Here is a 23,337-nt window from a genome sequence, read left to right as displayed (position 1 = left end):
AACATAAAATACATGTATTCTCATCCCGAAATATTTAGAGTTTAAAAGTGGGACTATATACTCACACTTGTCTTGATGATATATATAATTTGACTCGGTCTTCCGGTTGATATCACGAACCTATCCATATATAATATATCAATATGTTTTCATTTTAAACAAACGTTATATATATACTTGTTATACTTTTAATGCTTTGAATATTTCCTTAGTCCGAAGTTAGCAGTCCGAGGTTAGCAATTCAATTTTTAATGGTTCATTTTTAGATGTTTAATATACCCGCAATGAATAAATACAACCCCCAACGAAATAAATAAAACTCCCGTAAAACCCCATCATAAATGTATTGGTCGAGATTAATCTTGACCCATGGTACCGGTGTTGTCAAATGACGTGTTGCGTACAATCATGGGATCTTATGATTAATCTTCTCGTGTTGCTTACGGGTGATCCTGAACCATATGAAATTGAATTATGAGTACATATATATAAAATATCATGTTATCTTAGAAGTATGTGATTTTATGTAAATTTTTCCAATGAATCCCGAAGTTGAAATTGTCTAGGATAACCAATTTTGTTTCGGTCATAGTTTCTTCGTTACAAGTCCGTTTTCGTTGATTCAAATTGCCATCTTCTTGGATCGAGTTCTTCTTTAAGACTATGAACTGTAAATACCTTGGTTTGTATTCAAAATCATACGGCATAAGTGATAGTTTAGTGAAACATATGAAGTTAAACATTTTGTTACAACAAAATCAATTAATGACCATTTTTCCAAAAATACTTATACTTTGAAAAACCAAGTTTTACCTTGTTAAATTAACATATAAATAAGTTATGTTACATGTCTTGAAGTATTTTAAAAGTTAAGTTAGAAGGATCTATTTAGTTTGCAAACAAGTTTGAAAACATTCAAACTATGTTCTTGTTGTTAAACTTGTATACCACAAAATATGATAGCTATATATATATGAATCGAATAAGGTTATGTACATAGATTCTACCTCAAGTTCCTTGGATGAAGTTGCTGTAAAAGAGAAGTAAGAAGCTAGAATCAAAAGGGTGATAGAAGTGGATGAAAGATTGGAAGTAAGTTGGTGTTCTTGGAGGGTTTTCTTGAAGTGTTTTTGTATGGTTTTCTTATGGTGTTTTAGTATGGTTTTTGAAGCTAGATCTTTATGGAATTTTGCTGGGTTGTTATGGAGTTTAGAGAGTAAGAAAGAGTGTGTGTTTTAGCTAGGAAATTGAAGTAATAAATGAAGCAAAATGATCATGTATATATACACCATAAAAACGTGAATGATGATGATGATGGACAAGTTCACATGTTGTATTTTTGTGTAATAATTCATGCATGCATCCAAAATCCAATTACCTTGCTCTAAGGGCAGTAACAAGGGTGGGTTAGGTGGTGATTTGATGTGTATTTACTATTAGTAAATACGTATAGAAGCTTGGTATGATACGAGTACAAATACTCTAGGTATACGTATAGAAATTTTGTGAAAAATGGAATGAGGATTCAAATATAGCTATCTTTTGTGAATACACTTATATGATTTTATGTATTTAAGTTCTTAAAAGTGATTAAATACATTACTTATACGATATATGTATAAACATTATAAGTCTTAAGTATTTATGTCAAATAACGTTACGTATAGTTATCGTTTTGAAAACTTAAGTTAGTAGTTTCAAAATACACATATAACTTGTTGTTATTAATACAAAATGAGATATTAAAACATTTATTAATCATGTTAAATATGTATATATACGTTTATATACACAAACGTATAATTATCATATATTGTATAGTTCGTGATATCATCGGTCAAACTAGACGGTCGAACGTTGTGTAAAACTCTTTTCGGAAATATAAATCTCGACAATTTGGATTGCTTATCATGTTGGCAAGGTTTAATTTATGTAAATATTAATCTTATAAGTATAGAATGATCGAAAAAGTGCGGGTCGTTACAATATACCAATAGTACATACATCTAAAAGCTGTGTATTGTACGAGTACGAATACGGGTGCATACGAGTAGAATTGTTGATGAAACTGAACGAGGATGTAATTGTAAGCATTTTTGTTAAGTAGAAGTATTTTGATAAGTGTATTGAAGTCTTTCAAAAGTGTATAAATACATATTAAAACACTACATGTATATACATTTTAACTGAGTCGTTAAGTCATCGTTAGTCGTTACATGTAAGTGTTGTTTTTAAACCTTTAGGTTAACGATCTTGTTAAATGTTGTTAACCCAATGTTTATAATATCAAATGAGATTTTAAATTATTATATTATCATGATATTATCATGTATGAATATCTCTTAATATGATATATATACATTAAATGTCTTTACAACGATAATCGTTACATATATGTCTCGTTTAAAATTCATTAAGTTAGTAGTCTTGTTTTTACATATGTAGTTCATTGTTAATATACTTAATGATATGTTTACTTATCATAGTATCATGTTAACTATATATATATCCATATATATGTCATCATATAGTTTTTACAAGTTTTAACGTTCGTGAATCACCGGTCAACTTGGGTGGTCAATTGTCTATATGAAACATATTTCAATTAATCAAGTCTTAACAAGTTTGATTGCTTAATATGTTGGAAATATTTAATCATGTAAATATCAATCTCAATTAATATATATAAACATGGAAAAGTTCGGGTCACTACATAAAAGCTGTGTATTGTACGAGTACGAATACAGGGTGCATACGAGTAGAATTGTTGATGAAACTGAACGAGGATGTAATTGTAAGCATTTTTGTTAAGTATAAGTATTTTGATAAGTGTATTGAAGTCTTTCAAAAGTGTATAAATACATATTAAAACACTACATGTATATACATTTTAACTGAGTCGTTAAGTCATCGTTAGTCGTTACATGTAAGTGTTGTTTTGAAACCTTTAGGTTAACGATCTTGTTAAATGTTGTTAACCCAATGTTTATCATATCAAATGAGATTTTAAATTATTATATTATCATGATATTATCATGTATGAATATCTCTTAATATGATATATATACATTAAATGTCTTTACAACGATAATCGTTACATATATGTCTCGTTTAAAAAATCATTAAGTTAATAGTCTTGTTTTTACATATGTAGTTCATTGTTAATATACTTAATGATATGTTTACTTATCATAATATCATGTTAACTATATATATATCCATATATATGTCATCATATAGTTTTTACAAGTTTTAACGTTCGTGAATCACCGGTCAACTTGGGTGGTCAATTGTCTATATGAAACCTATTTCAATTAATCAAGTCTTAACAAGTTTGATTGCTTAACATGTTGGAAACATTTAATCATGTAAATATCAATCTCAATTAATATATATAAACATGGAAAAGTTCGGGTCACTACAGTACCTACCCGTTAGATAAATTTCGTCCCGAAATTTTAAGCTGTTGAAGGTGTTGACGAATCTTCTGGAAATAGATGAGGGTATTTCTTCTTCATCTGATCTTCACGCTCCCAGGTGAACTCGGGTCCTCTACGAGCATTCCATCGAACCTTAACATTTGGTATCTTGTTTTGCTTAAGTCTTTTAACCTCACGATCCATTATTTCGACGGGTTCTTCGATGAATTGAAGTTTTTCGTTGATTTGGATTTCATCTAACGGAATAGTGAGATCTTCTTTAGCAAAACATTTCTTCAAATTCGAGACGTGGAAAGTGTTATGTACAGCCGCGAGTTGTTGAGGTAACTCAAGTCGGTAAGCTACTGGTCCGACACGATCAATAATCTTGAATGGTCCAATATACCTTGGATTTAATTTCCCTCGTTTACCAAATCGAACAACGCCTTTCCAAGGTGCAACTTTAAGCATGACCATCTCTCCAATTTCAAATTCTATATCTTTTCTTTTAATGTCAGCGTAGCTCTTTTGTCGACTTTGGGCGGTTTTCAACCGTTGTTGAATTTGGATGATCTTCTCGGTAGTTTCTTGTATAATCTCCGGACCCGTAATCTGTCTATCCCCCACTTCACTCCAACAAATCAGAGACATGCACTTTCTACCATAAAGTGCTTCAAACGGCGCCATCTCAATGCTTGAATGGTAGCTGTTGTTGTAGGAAAATTCTGCTAATGGTAGATGTCGATCCCAACTGTTTCCGAAATCAATAACACATGCTCGTTGCATGTCTTCAAGCGTTTGTATCGTCCTTTCGCTCTGCCCATCAGTTTGTGGATGATAGGCAGTACTCATGTCTAGACGAGTTCCTAATGCTTGCTGTAATGTCTGCCAGAATCTTGAAATAAATCTGCCATCCCTATCAGAGATAATAGAGATTGGTATTCCATGTCTGGAGACGACTTCCTTCAAATACAGTCGTGCTAACTTCTCCATCTTGTCATCTTCTCTTATTGGCAGGAAGTGTGCTGATTTGGTGAGACGATCAACTATTACCCAAATAGTATCAAAACCACTTGCAGTCCTTGGCAATTTAGTGATGAAATCCATGGTAATGTTTTCCCATTTCCATTCCGGGATTTCGGGTTGTTGAAGTAGACCTGATGGTTTCTGATGCTCAGCTTTGACCTTAGAACACGTCAAACATTCTCCTACGTATTTAGCAACATCGGCTTTCATACCCGGCCACCAAAAATGTTTCTTGAGATCCTTGTACATCTTCCCCGTTCCTGGATGTATTGAGTATCTGGTTTTATGAGCTTCTCTAAGTACCATTTCTCTCATATCTCCAAATTTTGGTACCCAAATCCTTTCAGCCCTATACCGGGTTCCGTCTTCCCGAATATTAAGATGCTTCTCCGATCCTTTGGGTATTTCATCCTTTAAATTTCCCTCTTTTAAAACTGTTTGTTGCGCCTCCTTTATTTGAGTAGTAAGGTTATTATGAATCATTATATTCATAGATTTTACTCGAATGGGTTCTCTGTCCTTCCTGCTCAAGGCATCGGCTACCACATTTGCCTTCCCCGGGTGGTAACGAATCTCAAAGTCGTAATCATTCAATAATTCAATCCACCTACGCTGCCTCATATTCAGTTGTTTCTGATTAAATATGTGTTGAAGACTTTTGTGGTCGGTATATATAATACTTTTGACCCCATATAAGTAGTGCCTCCAAGTCTTTAATGCAAAAACAACCGCGCCTAATTCCAAATCATGCGTCGTATAATTTTGTTCGTGAATCTTCAATTGTCTAGACGCATAAGCAATCACCTTCGTTCGTTGCATTAATACACAACCGAGACCTTGCTTTGATGCGTCACAATAAATCACAAAATCATCATTCCCTTCAGGCAATGACAATATAGGTGCCGTAGTTAGCTTTTTCTTCAATAATTGAAACGCTTTCTCTTGTTCATCATTCCATTCAAATTTCTTCCCTTTATGCGTTAATGCAGTCAAGGGTTTTGCCATTCTGGAAAAGTCTTGGATGAACCTTCTGTAGTAACCAGCTAGTCCTAAAAACTGGCGTATGTGTTTCGGAGTTTTCAGGGTCTCCCACTTTTCAACAGTTTCTATCTTTGCCGGATCCACCTTAATACCTTCTTTGTTCACTATGTGACCGAGGAAATGAACTTCTTCCAACCAAAATGCACACTTTGAAAACTTAGCGTACAATTCTTCCTTCCTCAATACTTCTAACACCTTTCTCAAATGTTCACCGTGTTCTTGGTCATTCTTTGAGTAAATAAGTATGTCATCAATGAAAACAATGACAAACTTGTCAAGGTATGGTCCACACACTCTGTTCATAAGGTCCATGAACACAGCTGGTGCATTAGTTAAACCAAACGGCATGACCATAAACTCGTAATGACCGTAACGTGTTCTGAAAGCAGTCTTTGGAATATCATCTTCTTTCACCCGCATTTGATGATACCCGGAACGTAAGTCAATCTTTGAATAAACAGACGAGCCTTGTAGTTGATCAAATAAGTCGTCGATTCTCGGTAGTGGGTAGCGGTTCTTGATGGTAAGTTTGTTCAACTCTCGGTAGTCGATACACAACCTGAATGTACCATCTTTCTTCTTGACAAACAAAACAGGAGCTCCCCACGGTGATGTGCTTGGTCGAATGAAACCACGCTCTAAAAGTTCTTGTAATTGGCTTTGCAGTTCTTTCATTTCGCTGGGTGCGAGTCTGTAAGGAGCACGAGCTATTGGTGCAGCTCCTGGTACAAGATCTATTTGAAATTCAACGGATCGATGTGGGGGTAATCCCGGTAATTCTTTCGGAAATACATCGGGAAATTCTTTTGTAATGGGAACATCATTGATGCTCTTTTCTTCAGTTTGTACTTTCTCGACGTGTGCTAGAACAGCATAGCAACCTTTTCTTATTAGTTTTTGTGCCTTCAAATTACTAATAAGATGTAGCTTCGTGTTGCCCTTTTCTCCGTACACCATTAAGGGTTTTCCTTTTTCTCGTATAATGCGAATTGCATTTTTGTAACAGACGATCTCTGCTTTCACTTCTTTCAACCAGTCCATACCGATTATCACATCAAAACTCCCTAACTCTACTGGTATCAAATCAATCTTAAATGTTTCGCTAACCAGTTTAATTTCTCGATTTCGACATATATTATCTGCTGAAATTAATTTACCATTTGCTAATTCGAGTAAAAATTTACTATCCAAAGGCATCAATGGACAACTTAATTTAGCACAAAAATCTCTACTCATATAGCTTCTATCCGCACCCGAATCAAATAAAACGTAAGCAGATTTATTGTCAATAAGAAACGTACCCGTAACAAGCTCCGGGTCTTCCTGTGCCTCTGCCGCATTAATATTGAAAACTCTTCCGCGGCCTTGTCCATTCGTGTTCTCCTGGTTCGGGCAATTTCTAATAATGTGGCCCGGTTTTCCACATTTATAACAAACTACATTGGCATAACTTGCTCCGACACTACTTGCTCCGCCATTACTCGTTCCGACACCATTTGTTCCTTTCGTTCTATTAACCCCTGGTCCGTAGACCTCACACTTCGCCGCGCTATGACCATTTCTTTTACACTTGTTGCAAAATTTGGTGCAGAACCCCGAGTGATACTTTTCACACCTTTGGCATAGCTGCTTCTGATTGTTGTTGTTGTTGCGGTTATTATTATTGTTGGGATGATTGTTGTAGTTGCTGTTGTTGTTGTTGTTGTTGTTGTTGTTGTTGGGCCGTTTGTTGTAGTTGCGATTGATGTTGCGATTGTTGGGATAATTGTTGCGATTATTGTTGTAATTGCTGTTGTTGTTGTGTTGGTGATTCTTATCACCGTTTTCCTCCCACTTTCTTTTGACTTGCTTCACATTGGCCTCTTCAGCAGTCTGTTCTTTAATTCTTTCTTTAATTTGGTTCACTAGTTTGTGAGCCATTCTACATGCCTGTTGTATGGAGGCGGGCTCGTGTGAACTTATATCTTCTTGGATTCTTTCCGGTAATCCTTTCACAAACGCGTCGATCTTCTCTTCCTCATCTTCGAATGCTCCCGGACACAATAGGCACAATTCTGTGAATCGTCTTTCGTACGTGGTAATATCAAATCCTTGGGTTCGTAACCCTCTAAGTTCTGTCTTGAGCTTATTGACCTCGGTTCTGGGACGGTAATTCTCGTTCATCAAGTGCTTGAATGCTGACCACGGTAGTGCGTAAGCATCATCTTGTCCCACTTGCTCTAGATAGGTATTCCACCATGTTAACGCAGAACCTGTGAAGGTATGCGTAGCGCACTTCACTTTGTCCTCTTCAGTACACTTACTTATGGCAAACACCGATTCGACCTTCTCGGTCCACCGTTTCAATCCGATCGGTCCTTCGGTTCCATCAAATTCCAAAGGTTTGCAGGCAGTGAATTCTTTGTAGGTGCATCCTACACGATTTCCTGTACTGCCAGATCCAAGGTTATTGTTGGTATGTAGCGCAGCCTGTACTGCGGCTATGTTTGAAGCTAGAAAAGTACGGAATTCCTCTTCATTCATATTCACGGTGTGTCGAGTAGTCGGTGCCATTTCCTTCAAAATAGTCAAATGGAACAAGTTAATCATATAGAATATTAAGAGTAGTTAATAGTATTTCGTAGCATAATATGAACTCATTTATAAAAGCTTTTTCTTCATATTAGCGTTTTATAAGTTTAAATTCGGGTAGTACCTACCCGTTAAGTTCATACTTAGTAGCTAATATACAATTCAACTACTACAATTCTATATGAAAAACTGATTATAATAATATTTCGCGTTCAAACTTTTACACAATATTTTACAAACTTACAATACCGCTTATTTTACATAAAGTATGAAATATAGCACACAATAACTTTGATACAAGATAGTTGTGAAGATAATTCTAGCTAGTACACAAGTCGTTCAGCAAAGGCAATAAAGACACGTAATTCATACGACCAGAAACAATTCATGCATTCTGGTTTTACTAGGACTACTTCCCATCCTTGGTCTTGTGGAACATAACCGTTATTGCCGTTGATAAGACAGCGTGTTGTAACGTCGTCAAAGGGAAGAGGGTTACGTAATGTCCAACAGTCCCGTAACAATCTAAAAACCTCATTTCTTACCCCAATTACCGACTCCGTCACTTGTGGAAACATTTTGTTTAATAGTTGTAGCCCGATGTTCTTGTTCTCACTTTGGTGAGAAGCGAACATTACTAATCCATAAGCATAACATGCTTCTTTATGTTGCATGTTAGCCGCTTTTTCTAAATCACGAAGTCCAATATTCGGATATATTGAGTCAAAATAATTTCTTAACCCGTTGCGTAAAATAGCATTTGGGTTCCCCGCAATATATGCGTCAAAGTAAACACATCGTAACTTATGGGTTTCCCAATGTGCTATCCCCCATCTTTCAAACGAAAGTCTCTTATAAACCAAGACATTCTTGGAACGTTCTTCGAATGTCTTACAAACTGATCTCGCCTTAAATAGTTGTGCCGAGGAATTCTGGCCGACTCTAGACAAGATTTCATCAATCATGTCTCCGGGTAGGTCTCTTAAAATATTGGGTTGTCTATCCATTTTGTGTTTTTAAACTGTAAAATAGACAAGAGTTAGATTCATAAAAAAATACTTATTAATACAAGCAATTTTTACATATATCATAAAGCATAAGAACACTATATTACATATATTACACCACACGAATACAACTATCTTATTCCGACTCGCTCGTTTCTTCTTCTTCGGTTTTGGTTCGTTTTGCCAAGTTTCTAGGGATATATGATGTTCCCCTAATACGAGCCGTCGTTTTCCACATTGGTTTAGAAAAACCTGGTGGTTTAGAGGTTCCCGGATCATTGTTACAACTTAAGGACTTCGGGGGTTGATGATACATATAAAGTTCATCGGGGTTGGAATTAGATTTCTCTAATTTTATGCCCTTTCCCTTATTATTTTCTTTTGCCTTTTTAAATTCGGTTGGGGTAATTTCTATAACATCATCAGAATTCTCGTCGGAATCCGATTCATCGGAGAATTGGTAATCCTCCCAATAATTTTGCTTCCTTGGCGGAAACACCATTGACCATAATTAACTTTGGTCGATTGGTTGAGGATTTTCTTTTACTTAACCGTTTTATTATTTCCCCCACCGGTTCTACTTCTTCATCCGGTTCCGATTCTTCTTCCGGTTCCGATTCTTCTTCCGGTTCCGACTCTTCTTCCGGTTCCTCTTCGGGAACTTGTGAATCAGTCCACGAATCATTCCAATTTACATTTGACTCTTCACTATTATTAGGTGAGTCAATGGGACTTGTTCTAGAGGTAGACATCTATCACATAATATCAAACGCGTTAAGAGATTAATATATCACATAATATTCACATGTTAAAAATATATAGTTTCCAACAAAATTTGTTAAGCAATCATTTTTCAAGTAAACACGGTCGAAGTCCAGACTCACTAATGCATCCTAACAAACTCGATAAGACACACTAATGCAAAATTCTGGTTCTCTAAGACCAACGCTCTGATACCAACTGAAATGTCCCGTTCTTATTGATTAAAAACGTTCCATATTAATTGATTTCGTTGCGAGGTTTTGACCTCTATATGAGACGTTTTTCAAAGACTGCATTCATTTTAAAACAAACCATAACCTTTATTTCATCAATAAAGGTTTAAAAGCTTTACGTAGATTATCAAATAATGATAATCTAAAATATCATGTTTACACACGACCATTACATAATGGTTTACAATACAAATATGTTACAACAAAAATAAGTTTCTTGAATGCAGTTTTTACACAATATCATACAAGCATGGACTCCAAATCTCGTCCTTATTTAAGTATGCGACAGCGGAAGCTCTTAATAATCACCTGAGAATAAACATGCTTAAAACGTCAACAAAAATGTTGGTGAGTTATAGGTTTAACCTATATATATCAAATCATAATAATAGACCACAAGATTTCATATTTCAATACACATCCCATACATAGAGATAAAAATCATTCATATGGTGAACACCTGGTAACCGACATTAACAAGATGCATATATAAGAATATCCCCATCATTCCGGGACACCCTTCGGATATGATATAAATTTCGAAGTACTAAAGCATCCGGTACTTTGGATGGGGCTTGTTGGGCTCGATAGATCTATCTTTAGGATTCGCGTCAATTAGGGTGTCTGTTCCCTAATTCTTAGATTACCAGACTTAATAAAAAGGGCATATTCAATTTCGATAATTCAACCATAGAATGTAGTTTCACGTACTTGTGTCTATTTTGTAAATCATTTATAAATCTGCATGTATTCTCATCCCAAAAATATTAGATTTTAAAAGTGGGACTATAACTCACTTTCACAGATTTTTACTTCGTCGGGAAGTAAGACTTGGCCACTGGTTGATTCACGAACCTATAACAATATATACATATATATCAAAGTATGTTCAAAATATATTTACAACACTTTTAATATATTTTGATGTTTTAGGTTTATTAAGTCAGCTGTCCTCGTTAGTAACCTACAACTAGTTGTCCACAGTTAGATGTACAGAAATAAATCGATAAATATTATCTTGAATCAATCCACGACCCAGTGTATACGTATCTCAGTATTGATCACAACTCAAACTATATATATTTTGGAATCAACCTCAACCCTGTATAGCTAACTCCAACATTCACATATAGAGTGTCTATGGTTGTTCCGAAATATATATAGATGTGTCGACATGATAGGTCGAAACATTGTATACGTGTCTATGGTATCTCAAGATTACATAATATACAATACAAGTTGATTAAGTTATGGTTGGAATAGATTTGTTACCAATTTTCACGTAGCTAAAATGAGAAAAATTATCCAATCTTGTTTTACCCATAACTTCTTCATTTTAAATCCGTTTTGAGTGAATCAAATTGCTATGGTTTCATATTGAAATCTATTTTATGAATCTAAACAGAAAAAGTATAGGTTTATAGTCGGAAAAATAAGTTACAAGTCGTTTTTGTAAAGGTAGTCATTTCAGTCGAAAGAACGACGTCTAGATGACCATTTTAGAAAACATACTTCCACTTTGAGTTTAACCATAATTTTTGGATATAGTTTCATGTTCATAATAAAAATCATTTTCTCAGAATAACAACTTTTAAATCAAAGTTTATCATAGTTTTTAATTAACTAACCCAAAACAGCCCGCGGTGTTACTACGACGGCGTAAATCCGGTTTTACGGTGTTTTTCGTGTTTCCGGGTTTTAAATCATTAAGTTAGCATATCATATAGATATAGAACATGTGTTTAGTTGATTTTAAAAGTCAAGTTAGAAGGATTAACTTTTGTTTGCGAACAAGTTTAGAATTAACTAAACTATGTTCTAGTGATTACAAGTTTAAACCTTCGAATAAGATAGCTTTATATGTATGAATCGAATGATGTTATGAACATCATTACTACCTTAAGTTCCTTGGATAATCCTACTGGAAAAGAGAAAAATGGATCTAGCTTCAATGGATCCTTGGATGGCTCGAAGTTCTTGAAGCAAAATCATGACACGAAAACAAGTTCAAGTAAGATCATCACTTGAAATAAGATTGTTATAGTTATAGAAATTGAACCAAAGTACATACATACATCTAAAAGCTGTGTATTGTACGAGTACGAATAGACCAATAGTACATACATCTAAAAGCTGTGTATTGTACGAGTACGAATACGGGTGCATACGAGTAGAATTGTTGATGAAACTGAACGAGGATGTAATTGTAAGCATTTTTGTTAAGTAGAAGTATTTTGATAGGTGTATTGAAGTCTTTCAAAAGTGTATAAATACATATTAAAACACTACATGTATATACATTTTAACTGAGTCGTTAAGTCATCGTTAGTCGTTACATGTAAGTGTTGTTTTGAAACCTTTAGGTTAACGATCTTGTTAAATGTTGTTAACCCAATGTTTATCATATCAAATGAGATTTTAAATTATTATATTATCATGATATTATCATGTATGAATATCTCTTAATATGATATATATACATTAAATGTCTTTACAACGATAATCGTTACATATATGTCTCGTTTAAAAAATCATTAAGTTAATAGTCTTGTTTTTACATATGTAGTTCATTGTTAATATACTTAATGATATGTTTACTTATCATAATATCATGTTAACTATATATATATCCATATATATGTCATCATATAGTTTTTACAAGTTTTAACGTTCGTGAATCACCGGTCAACTTGGGTGGTCAATTGTCTATATGAAACCTATTTCAATTAATCAAGTCTTAACAAGTTTGATTGCTTAACATGTTGGAAACATTTAATCATGTAAATATCAATCTCAATTAATATATATAAACATGAAAAAGTTCGGGTCACTACAAAGATCGACATACAAAGGTTATCAAAAGTCATTTCAAAAAGTCAATTTGATTCAATACTATAGTTGAATGATCATGGCAATCGAAACATTTTAACATTTCACATAGTTTCCCAATTCTTGTAAAATTAAACTATAGTTTTTATAAGGCTTTAAAATATGATAAAACAATCAATTTTTACAATTGCTCAACAAGACGAGACGTGCCTTATATAGAAATTCATTTACTAGATTAGTAATATTTGAAAATCCAATTTATCAATCTTATAAACAAGTTGTTTAAATATTAATTTACAGTTTCAAACACAATTTCAATTAACGTTAACCATAATTCAGTTGACCATATCTTTTAATCTGTTCATCGAAATCACGCGATTTCTAAATGAAAAGTTGTTGATTTTTCTTCAGCTTTCCTAAAACATGCATATCATATACCTTATATCAGTAATATTTGTATTAAATTCGTGATTCATTAACGACTAAATTTAGCATATAAACATGCATAAACATATATACTCGAGCACTAGTCAGGGATACACTATTAATATATGAAAGATAAAATATGAGTGCTCACGTATCAATATTGTGGTTCAATATTGCAGGAAAGTACGTAGACCCAACGGAGATGATAAACACTAGGTTGACCTCACGAGCATACCCTCGAACAATACCCATAACCTCCATAGCTATAACCCGTAATTTCCTTAGCTCTATCCCGCTCATAAAACTCGTATTGAAATTATTCACTCATGACCTCGTCGTAGTATTTTATGTATAATACTAATACTACTAATAATAATATTATGATTAATAATAATATTAATCTTAATAGTAATAATAATAATAATAATAATAATAATAATAATAATAATAATAATAATAATAATAATAATAATAATAATAATAATAATAATAATAATAATAATAATAATACAGAGGGAGTAGATATAGAATATGTGTGTGCGTGTACTTCGAGCAAACTGGCCAATTTATAGAATGTTTCTGAATCCTGACTGCCATGCGATCGCATGGGTTTTATGCCTATTTCTCATGCGATCGCATGGCCCCAAAATCCAGCTCACAATTTTTTGTTGTTTTGTTTGTCGACATATTTTTATAATATATATATAATATATATAATTTATATTAATTAATTATATATTATATTATATTTACGTGCATAGTTGACTTTTAATTTTTGGTCCGATGACTCGTACGTTTACGCTCGACTAATGTCTCAGTTCCGGTTTCTCGAATGCATTTTCGTATGCTTAGAAAACTTGTACTTTACGTTTCATGATTCGTACCTTTGTCAAAATATAATCTTAAATTATCAATAAACTATATTACTCAAAGTATAACTTATACATTTTAGTAATTTGGTCATTTGCTTCTATAAATCAACTCCTCGTTGTTTATTAAAATATATTTAATAATATCGAAACGTTTTATATCTAATTCAATTCTATGCATTATCACATTGTAAAATATATATTTTCATTTAGAAAAAATATAAATTTGTATATAATATTTATTTATCAAACGGAACAATAAATGGGTGTTACTATTGTTTACAAAAATAATTTCGAACCTTAATATATATATATATATATATATATATATATATATATATATATATATATATATACACACACACACACACAATATATATAAATACTTTTTCTATACACATTGCAAGTTATTTATATATCAAATACAGTCAAAAAGGAAAGATTTCTTAAATCAAGGTAGACCTCTCAACAAAGACTTATCACAATACTTACGGGATTTATAATTGTTGAAATATCTGCTAATCCAATCGTTGGTATTATCTTCTAATTCGGTAGATGAATATATTAAGCATATATTGAGACAAATACGTTTAATCTAAAATATTATACATTTAATACTTTGTTAACGTTTTCAAGTTATAATATATATACATATATATATATATATATATATTCATATCCATTTATATATTCGTTCGTGAATCGTCGAGCATAGTCAAAAGGGTAATTGAATGTATGAACATAGTTCCAAAATTTTCGAGACTCAACATTACAAACTTTGCTTATCGTGTCGGAATCATATAAAGATTAAGTTTAAATTTGGTCGAAAATTTCCGGGTTGTCACAAGCTATGTGCATGGAGTCTTACATGACATATTTTTCAAGGAAACGTTGCATTCACAAAATCATCACCATGTATCTATTTTGACTGCATTGTCAACAGAATTATTATTGTAAACCATTATTTACGGTGATTGTCTATATGTAGAAATCATCAGATGTCAAAAACCTTGGATTTAAGTATTCATTTATGGTATACCTTTTTAAAAGAATGCAATGTTTATAAAACGTATCATATAGAGGTCAAATACCTCGCTATGAAATCGATGAATGACGTATTCGTCCATATGGATTTGGAGCGATCGTCACAAGTGGTGATATGTACACAAACATTTTTTTATCTATAAACAAACAAACATGTTTTATAGTGTTGTACAATACAACATTTCAAAGCATGTTTGACTATGTATGAATAAAAATGATTGTGTACATATCAATCTCCGTATGAATACAGAGTACTAGTTTATTTGAAGAGGTAATGTTGAATAGAACAAAGTAATGAAACTATAACTTTTCAAACATTCGTAAACATTCGCAAGGTGATAAAAGCCTAATTTTTCAAACTGTCGCAAGTTGATGAAACCATAACATTTCAAACCAATTAAACCCTAGGGTTTCAAAACGAAAACGCCTGTAGAAGACGACAACGAAGAGTAGAAGATTTAACCCGCAATTTTACAAAGGTAGATGAAAGGGAGTGGTGCCGGATGAATTAGGATTTATAGGTGGAAGATTTTGTAGGAGGTGGATGAAATGGGAGAAAATGACGGTGAATGAATAATAAAAAAGGAAGAGGAAAAAATTGTGGTTGGGAATTGTGAACAAGGGGTTCGACCAATAGGATTAGAGTATTTATTCTTGTCAATAGAATATATGATAATGATAATATTATGATTTACTCCGCTTACATATCACTTTTGGAAACGATCACCACTACACCAATACCAACACAACCTTGTATATGTTAATAATGATATAACAAAATATAAAAGTAATAGACACACAACATTTTGTGTAATACCACTCAAACGAGAGTAAAAAGCACAAACCATTAGTCTATTAGGGATGGGTCCTAGACCCCAATAGTATGAAAATCTTTTATACTATGTATTCTTCAAATTATATATGACATTACTAGATTTAACTATAGGATCTCGTATAGAAGTATTTTTAAAATTTATAGTTTTTCTGAAAAATAAACAACTACTAAAATGCTCTTTAAATATAAATAGTTTTGAAAAATAATTTTAGGACTTGATTGAATTTTCATTCCAGATTCACCACTGCAAACCATCAATCACTTAAAATCCACTATATACAAACAATATTACAAGGATAGAAGCTTCCTCTTAATACTTTCGAACAATATCAACTCTTTTTTTTTAACAGCTATTTTGATATCGAATACTCTCATTTGTCACCCACACACACGTGTCAGGAATAAACTCTTCACACACCATCGCCGCATTGAGTCAATGTGCTTTGGATTAAACCGAGTGGCTGGACATACACCTTTATTCACCACAACAGAATCTTTGAAAAAACCTCCATTGAATTCGAACATGCATCAACTAAGACTCGGGCAATGACTCCGTGGTAAACACTATCAATTCTTACATTTCTCACATCAAATGATCACAATAACTGAATTCGTTTTCATTTTTACTGAATCATTAAAACTACCGCACGAAAGTCGGACGACGGAGGAAGGACTCTCACAAACACTATTTTCTTCTCTACCTCTTCATCATCTTTCTCTTCGTACAAATATTACTATTTATAGTCAAACTTCAACTTATTCTACAAGTTAGAACTTGACCTCCAAAGATTAACCGGTCTCCAAATTATACTTTATCACCAAACAAATTTACACCTCAGCAAAATATGAATAATCAATCCAACGCAAACCACTTGTATGGTGTGCAAATCTATCTCCACGTCAACGCATATATTTCATCCCTTCCAATTAAAAACTGCAAAAACAGTCCTTAAAGTGATTTTGAAATCCCAAAGTCATCCCTATCACTAACACTCATTAAATATGTCTGTTAACTTTAGTCACATGCTAAACATTTAAGGGTAATTCGTCTCTTTACATATCTGATTCTCCACCTTACTCTATCTTATATCTTCTTCTTCTGTTCCATATTCATCTTTAAATAATTTTTTTTAACTAAAATCTAAAATTGAAATCAAGTAAAAACCCACCTTATACAACCGAAATTCATACCCATATATCTAACATTCAAACCCACATGTTTGAATTGGTGGGTTTGAATGTTAATTGAGTAAAAGTTGGTAAGAGACTATACAAACAGGAAGATGCTTACCTTCTTTATTAGTGGGCAACTGATTAGATATTTCTTTGCCATATCAACAACTTTTGAAGCATAAATATATACGAACAAGACTCGATTTGCTCACAAAAATAATCCTAAAAAGTCATCGTTACTATCTCTAATATATATCAAATCCATTTATGTACAAACTCATTCAAGACTGAATCTCATGTACATAAACTTTCTCTAATATATACATACGCATAGTGTCATGAACTTAAAGTAGAGAGCATGTGCGTGGCACATGACCTTAAAAGAATTAAAGAAGTCAGTGTTATAAGTACTAGACTATATCATTGTAGTAGATAGCTATTGATTTGTATTGTGTGAAAACACTTTCTTCCCTCTCAAATTTCTGTAAACTTGTGATCAATTGTAGCAATCAATAAAGCATACAATTCGTGACTCTGTTCTGTCTTTTGAGTCATCAGTTGATGCTTATTGTTCGATCTCGAATAGCAATCCAAGTCGAACTATAACACATAGGTGCAAAAAGATCTTTAAATTCTATAAGAAATGGTAATCGAATGCACAAGTTCAACAACAATTAATCAACAATTCAAGTTATATATAATATATAAACTAATCATTCAACACAACTATATAAAAACAGTCAACAAAAAAGAAGATCCTATTGAAATCACATATTAACCATGTTACCAATCCGAGCAAACACATATTGAAACCAAAAATGAAAATCAATTTAATTGCCGAAAAGTACAAAAAACTAGCGAATTGATGTTAAATAACCTTTCGTGGAACGGAGGCCGTAAGTTAACTTGAAATTAGGGTTTTTTCACGTTAGGTCTCTCGTCGACGGTCGGACTCGGGTGTCGATGTTGCAGATCTGACTGTCACCATTTCAACGGAAACAATGATGGTTGCATGATTTGCAAGTTTCGTCAGAGTACAAATATGGATTTAATGTAGACGATGAAAGCGACGAAGAATACCAGCTGTGCTCACAAGCTATGAATTGGAAGTTGTTTCAGGAGGTAATAAATAAAGTTATGGCAGATTGCGCTTCAAGCTCACGAGATTCACAGCTGAGTTTTGTATATGGCAGATTGCATTCCACCATAATAATTAGTGGGTTTTGGTGGGTACAAAACAACGAATCATATTTGAATTGGTGGGTTTGAGTGTTCGAGAATGGGCATTAATTTCGATTATATAAGTGGGTTTTTACTTGATTTTGAATTTAGATTTTAGTTAAAGATTTTTTTATTTAAAGATGGATATGGAAGAGAAGATGAAGATTGGGTAGGAGAAGTAGAAGATAAGATGATGATAGAATAAGGTGGAGTATAAAAAGACGAGATTACCCTAACATTTTTAACATGTGGCTAAGTTAACAAGCATATTTAACAAGCTTTAGTGACAGGGATGATTTTGGGACTAAAAAGTCACTTTAAGGACTATATTTGCAGCTTTTAATTGGGAGGGATGAAAAAGGATAAAAAAGCTTAACACAGGGATGATTTCAGCAATTTTGGCAATAAAAACCCTTTCTTTCTTATTCATTCATTCATCCACTCAAAAAACACAAAAATGGAGATGAGCACTATACCAACTGAAATCAGCAGCTCGAAAATGTTTGAAGGATTCAATAAACGATACAAACATTATTCACCAACACTCGGTTGTTCCATGAACTTCCACATTTATTTCCCTCCATCACTATCAATTTCAACTTCTTCTTCATCTTCTCAAAAGTTCCCTGTATTCCATCTTCACTCTCTACTCTTTTTAATTATTCCGTTTACATGTTTTACTGTTTGATTATTGTTTGATTATATCTACTTTGTTTTATTGATTGTTGTTTTGCCTTTTGATGCTTTTAGAAAAATAATGGCTATAGATATACTGTGCCTAAGGCTTTACATTGTACATTTTATTCATTTTATGTGGTCATTGGTACATAGGTCTGACCAGGGTTTGTGGAAGTTGTATACAGATTTAAACCTAGGTCTTTTTTAAGGTTACCAAATTAAAGGTTTAGAAAGATTGTTTTTGTTTGTTCTGTAATTGGCTTCCATACGTTTTTGTAATTTTTATATATACTACGAATTATGATTATGATTTCAATGAATTTGTTATCGTTTTTTGTTAAAATGTTAAACAACATGAGTAGTGGAGTATTTCTGAGGCCTTTGATTGTTGTTTTTGTGCCTATCCTGCTTTGTCTTTGGTGTTTTATTTGAGTATTCCTAGTTCTACTACTTCTCAAATCTCTTCTGTTTATATAAAAAAATTAGGCCCCATAAAATCATGGGCCCTGAGCGGTCGATCACTTTGTTCCCCATCCGGGCCTTCCCTGAGTGCTTATAATTAAATTTGTTAAACAAATTAGATACACAGCTGGAAGTTTCATTATGCTTACGACTGAATTTACTTTTACGGATTAGGTGCTTTACTGGCTCTCTGGTCTTACTTGCACCGATGAGAACTTCATAATTAAGTCTGGTGCGCAGCGAGTTGCTTCAACCGAAGGCATTGCTTTAGTTGTTCCGGATACATCTCCACGTAAGTTGGCCGCCGTAATTCTTTATCATATGTATGGTTATACATGTTCTTTTTCAGTTTAGAAAGCCGAGTATTCCCTGTGTCCCGAGAAAATGCAACGTTTGACTTGTTACATAGTTTATAAAATCTGTTGACTACTGATTAAATAATGTGGCATTTAATTACACGGGGTCAGCATTGCGCTAATATCTTGTAATGATTGCTAATTGGCATACACAGTAACTTTTGAAAGGAATCTTATAAAATAAGGAACCTCGATGTATTAGTCTTCTTAATGGCCAAATCGTAAACTGTCACATTTTATGGTGAAGGAAGGAGTATATGGTAACTAATGAAATCCAGTTGCTTACGTTATATGCAGTGTTGCAAAAAATAGCCAAGTTGGCCGACTAGTCGGCCTTTGTTGACTAGCCTGACCTGATTTGGAGATAAACGCTGAAAAAGTCGGTCAATGGTCAAAAAAGTCGGTCGTCAGTCAAAAGTCGGTCAAAGTTAGGTCAAGATTACAATATGCTTATGCTGAAACCAGTGAAGACATGAGTTTGAAATATGAATGGAGTTTTGCGATGGTTTTTGCACCATATATTTTGTTCCTTTACTTATTAAGAAGCTATACCTCTGATGCTTTATATATCCGTTGATCTACATTTAAATCGTTATAGGTAGGGAGGTACTAATTAGTCTCATATAAACCCAGTTACCGAGTAATACTTTGTTTGCTTGATACAGGAGGCCTGAATGTGGAGGGAGAAGCAGACAGCTTTGATCTTGGTGTTGGTATGTTCTATGTTGCAAGAAATCAGAATTCAGAAAACGCATATGTTGGATTGACTTTGAAATTGTTTTTATTACTATACACAGAAGAATAGTTAATTTGACGATTATAGCATGTGCTTGTCTTTCATCTTTCATACATTTATTTCAGGTGCCGGATTTTACTTGAATGCTACTGTAGAGAAGTGGAAGAACTGGCAAATGTATGATTATGTGGTCAAGGAACTTCCAAAACTTGTTACTGATAACTTCCCAGAAATTGATACGTCAAGGGCATCTATAAGCGGTCACTCTATGGGTGGACACGGAGCACTTACAATCTATTTGAAAAACCTTGACAAGTACAAGGTATCCCATATTACCAAACAGCCATTGGCCTAGCGGTATTGACGTAACCCATCAATCTAGAGGTTATAGGTTCAAGTCTTAGGATGGAACTATTTGTAAATATTCATGGATTTTTGTGATATTGGTGTGTGTAATAACCCGTCCCACATCAAATAGAGAAAGTAATTGTGAGTCTCTTATAAGCTTAAAGTAATGGCTAATTAAAATCTCTCACCATGGTTTTTAGTTGAAACTTGGAGATATATGATTAGCCGATTGCTTTAACTTTAAAGGATTGTTACATATGGTATAAGAGTCACTCACGCGCCGTTTACTCGTTTAGGATGGTTGGGACAAACCTAATTGAGGAAGATGAGTTTAGGTAATCTCACATCGACTGTGGACATGAGTTTAGGTAATCCCACATCAAATACAGAACGAGTTTCTTACGTGTTTAAAGTAATGGCTAACTAATATCTCCTACCATAGTTTTTAGTTGAAACCTGGAGATATATGTTAGTCAATTGCTTTAACTTTAAAGGGGTGTATGCCTTTAAGAAAAACAAAGTATTCGAGATTGCCGTATAAAACTAGTTTAGTAAATTACCACCGAATTTTGGTTTGAGTGATATGGGGGTGGGATCCAACTTGGGGTACTGCCAACCCAGGTTCAATTCTCAATCCAAGCAAGGAGTTTTCAACCTTTGATGGTACTACCAACATCAATGTGATTTGAGAAGGTCTCTGGGGGGTTTTCCCAACCGTCGATGGTACTGCCAACATCGTCGCGAATTGGTTTTCCTCCTAACGCGTGTGTGGGTGAAAAATGAGAACATTCAATGTCGATATCGCTGTTCAAAAAAAAAAAAAAAAAAACTAGCTTAATTAATATTTGGAGCTTGTTTAGTATAATATTACTTCAATTTCTCTACTAAGATTTTTTTTTTGTTCTTGTGTGTGTTGTTGCAGTCAGTGTCCGCGTTTGCACCTATTGCAAATCCTAGCAGTATTCCATGGGGACAGAAGGTATTCACAAGCTATTTGGGTGACGATAAGACTGCTTGGGAGGTATATTTGTTATTAAAGTTGTAATATCACGTACCAAAAGTAACAGGTGCTCATTGGAATAACTCGTAAATGCAGGAGTATGATGCTACTTGCCTAATATCTAAGTTTAATGACTTTGCAACTACAATCTTGATTGATCAGGTAGTTATTGTTTCTAATGAGATATATAACGGTTTCTTATATAATTGCCCTTAGCCTAATTGACTAGGTAACATCTGTAACTAAAAGCCTGTAATCTAGCTATCTTCAAACAAATTGACATGTCTGACAAGCTATCTGTTTTTATTATTACTATTTCATTATATAATTTTTTATGATGATTGTGTGCAGGGCGCCGATGACGAGTATTTGTCTAACCTGTTGCCAAACAACTTTGATGAGGCGTGCAGAAATGCGAAAGTTCCTCTCGTATTGCGCATGCAGCCTGGCTATGATCACTCATATTATTTTGTAGCCTCTTTCATAGATGATCACATTCGTCACCATGCTCAAGCTCTTAATTCGTAAACGTTTAAACCACGGCTCTTGATCTTGTTGGGTCTGAGTATTAACATTGTTTATTGTTAAATAGATGAAAACGCACGTTGACTTGTATGGTTATTCATGTTAATTAAAAGACATGACAATGATTTCTCTTATTGCAATGTGAAAAAATAAACAAACCACATCAATTCGTAATGCATAATACATGATCTTAATCTAAAGGGTATCAACAAATAAAAATGACTTCAACTCAGCTTGAAAAAGCATGACCATCTTGCATCGACTCGACTGGAACTACGTAAGGAGAATCCCAGTCTGCATCGAATATCTTCTGAAGCTGCATCACAATTGCAGGATTGTACGTTCCAAAACCGATGCCAGCATTCGTATAAAAGTGATCCCAGATCAAGTTATTGGTCCCAATGTGTGCTTGCCGATTGCTAACTGCATATTTTGCAAGGTTGTATCTACTGTAACTTGGATACGTGTTTCCTGTACTTGTGCCATTACTAATTGCAGGTCCACTAGACGTATAACCTGGAATTACATAGTACTTGATCTCGATTTTACCAGAACAGTTGTTTTCTGGTGAAGAAGAACATAGATTATTGGTATACAAAAGGAACTTCAAATATTCATCTGTATTGATGTTAAAATCTGGCATGTAAGATACAAGTAACTTCACTTTTGCATGCTTTGAGAAAACAACCTGCATTTACAAACATATATTGAGTAATGGTTTACTACTTTTATGGTTAGATTCTTCAATTTTGTAAGGTTTAAAAAGATTAAAATTG

The 23,337-nt window shown here is 33.6% G+C and overlaps 2 protein-coding genes across 2 annotated transcripts in view; one reads left to right on the top strand and one right to left on the bottom strand.

Moving 5' to 3' along the window:
• The first annotated feature begins 18,907 nt into the window (after positions 1-18,907).
• On the top strand, positions 18,908-22,706 carry LOC139877301 (S-formylglutathione hydrolase-like). Its single transcript, XM_071864712.1, has 7 exons — positions 18,908-19,084; positions 19,771-19,888; positions 20,618-20,665; positions 20,814-21,010; positions 21,959-22,057; positions 22,133-22,198; positions 22,388-22,706. Exons 1-7 carry the CDS (start codon positions 18,914-18,916, stop codon positions 22,562-22,564), a joined length of 876 nt encoding a protein of 291 aa, XP_071720813.1. The 5' UTR covers positions 18,908-18,913; the 3' UTR covers positions 22,565-22,706.
• LOC139842020 (uncharacterized) overlaps positions 22,680-23,337 on the bottom strand; it is a 195,642-nt gene continuing 194,984 nt past the window's right edge. Inside the window, exon 7 of the mRNA XM_071832200.1 lies at positions 22,680-23,249. Within this exon, the coding sequence (XP_071688301.1) occupies positions 22,791-23,249 (459 nt within the window). The 3' untranslated portion in view covers positions 22,680-22,790. The remainder of the gene's footprint in view (positions 23,250-23,337) is intronic.

This window comes from Rutidosis leptorrhynchoides, chromosome 1, assembly GCF_046630445.1.
Source record: "Rutidosis leptorrhynchoides isolate AG116_Rl617_1_P2 chromosome 1, CSIRO_AGI_Rlap_v1, whole genome shotgun sequence".
Taxonomy (NCBI): Eukaryota; Viridiplantae; Streptophyta; class Magnoliopsida; order Asterales; family Asteraceae; genus Rutidosis; species Rutidosis leptorrhynchoides.
Note: the sequence above shows the minus strand (reverse complement) of the source record. Positions and strands in the feature narration are given on the sequence as shown.

Excerpts from the sequence above, each read along its gene's own strand:
- LOC139877301 (XM_071864712.1), top strand. The coding sequence starts at position 18,914 with ATGGAGATGAGCACTATACCAACTGAAATCAGCAGCTCGAAAATGTTT. Across the intron at positions 19,085-19,770 it reads CATCTTCTCAAAAGTTCCCT|GTGCTTTACTGGCTCTCTGG; the intron begins GTATTCCATCTT and ends TTTACGGATTAG. Across the intron at positions 22,199-22,387 it reads CTACAATCTTGATTGATCAG|GGCGCCGATGACGAGTATTT; the intron begins GTAGTTATTGTT and ends GATTGTGTGCAG.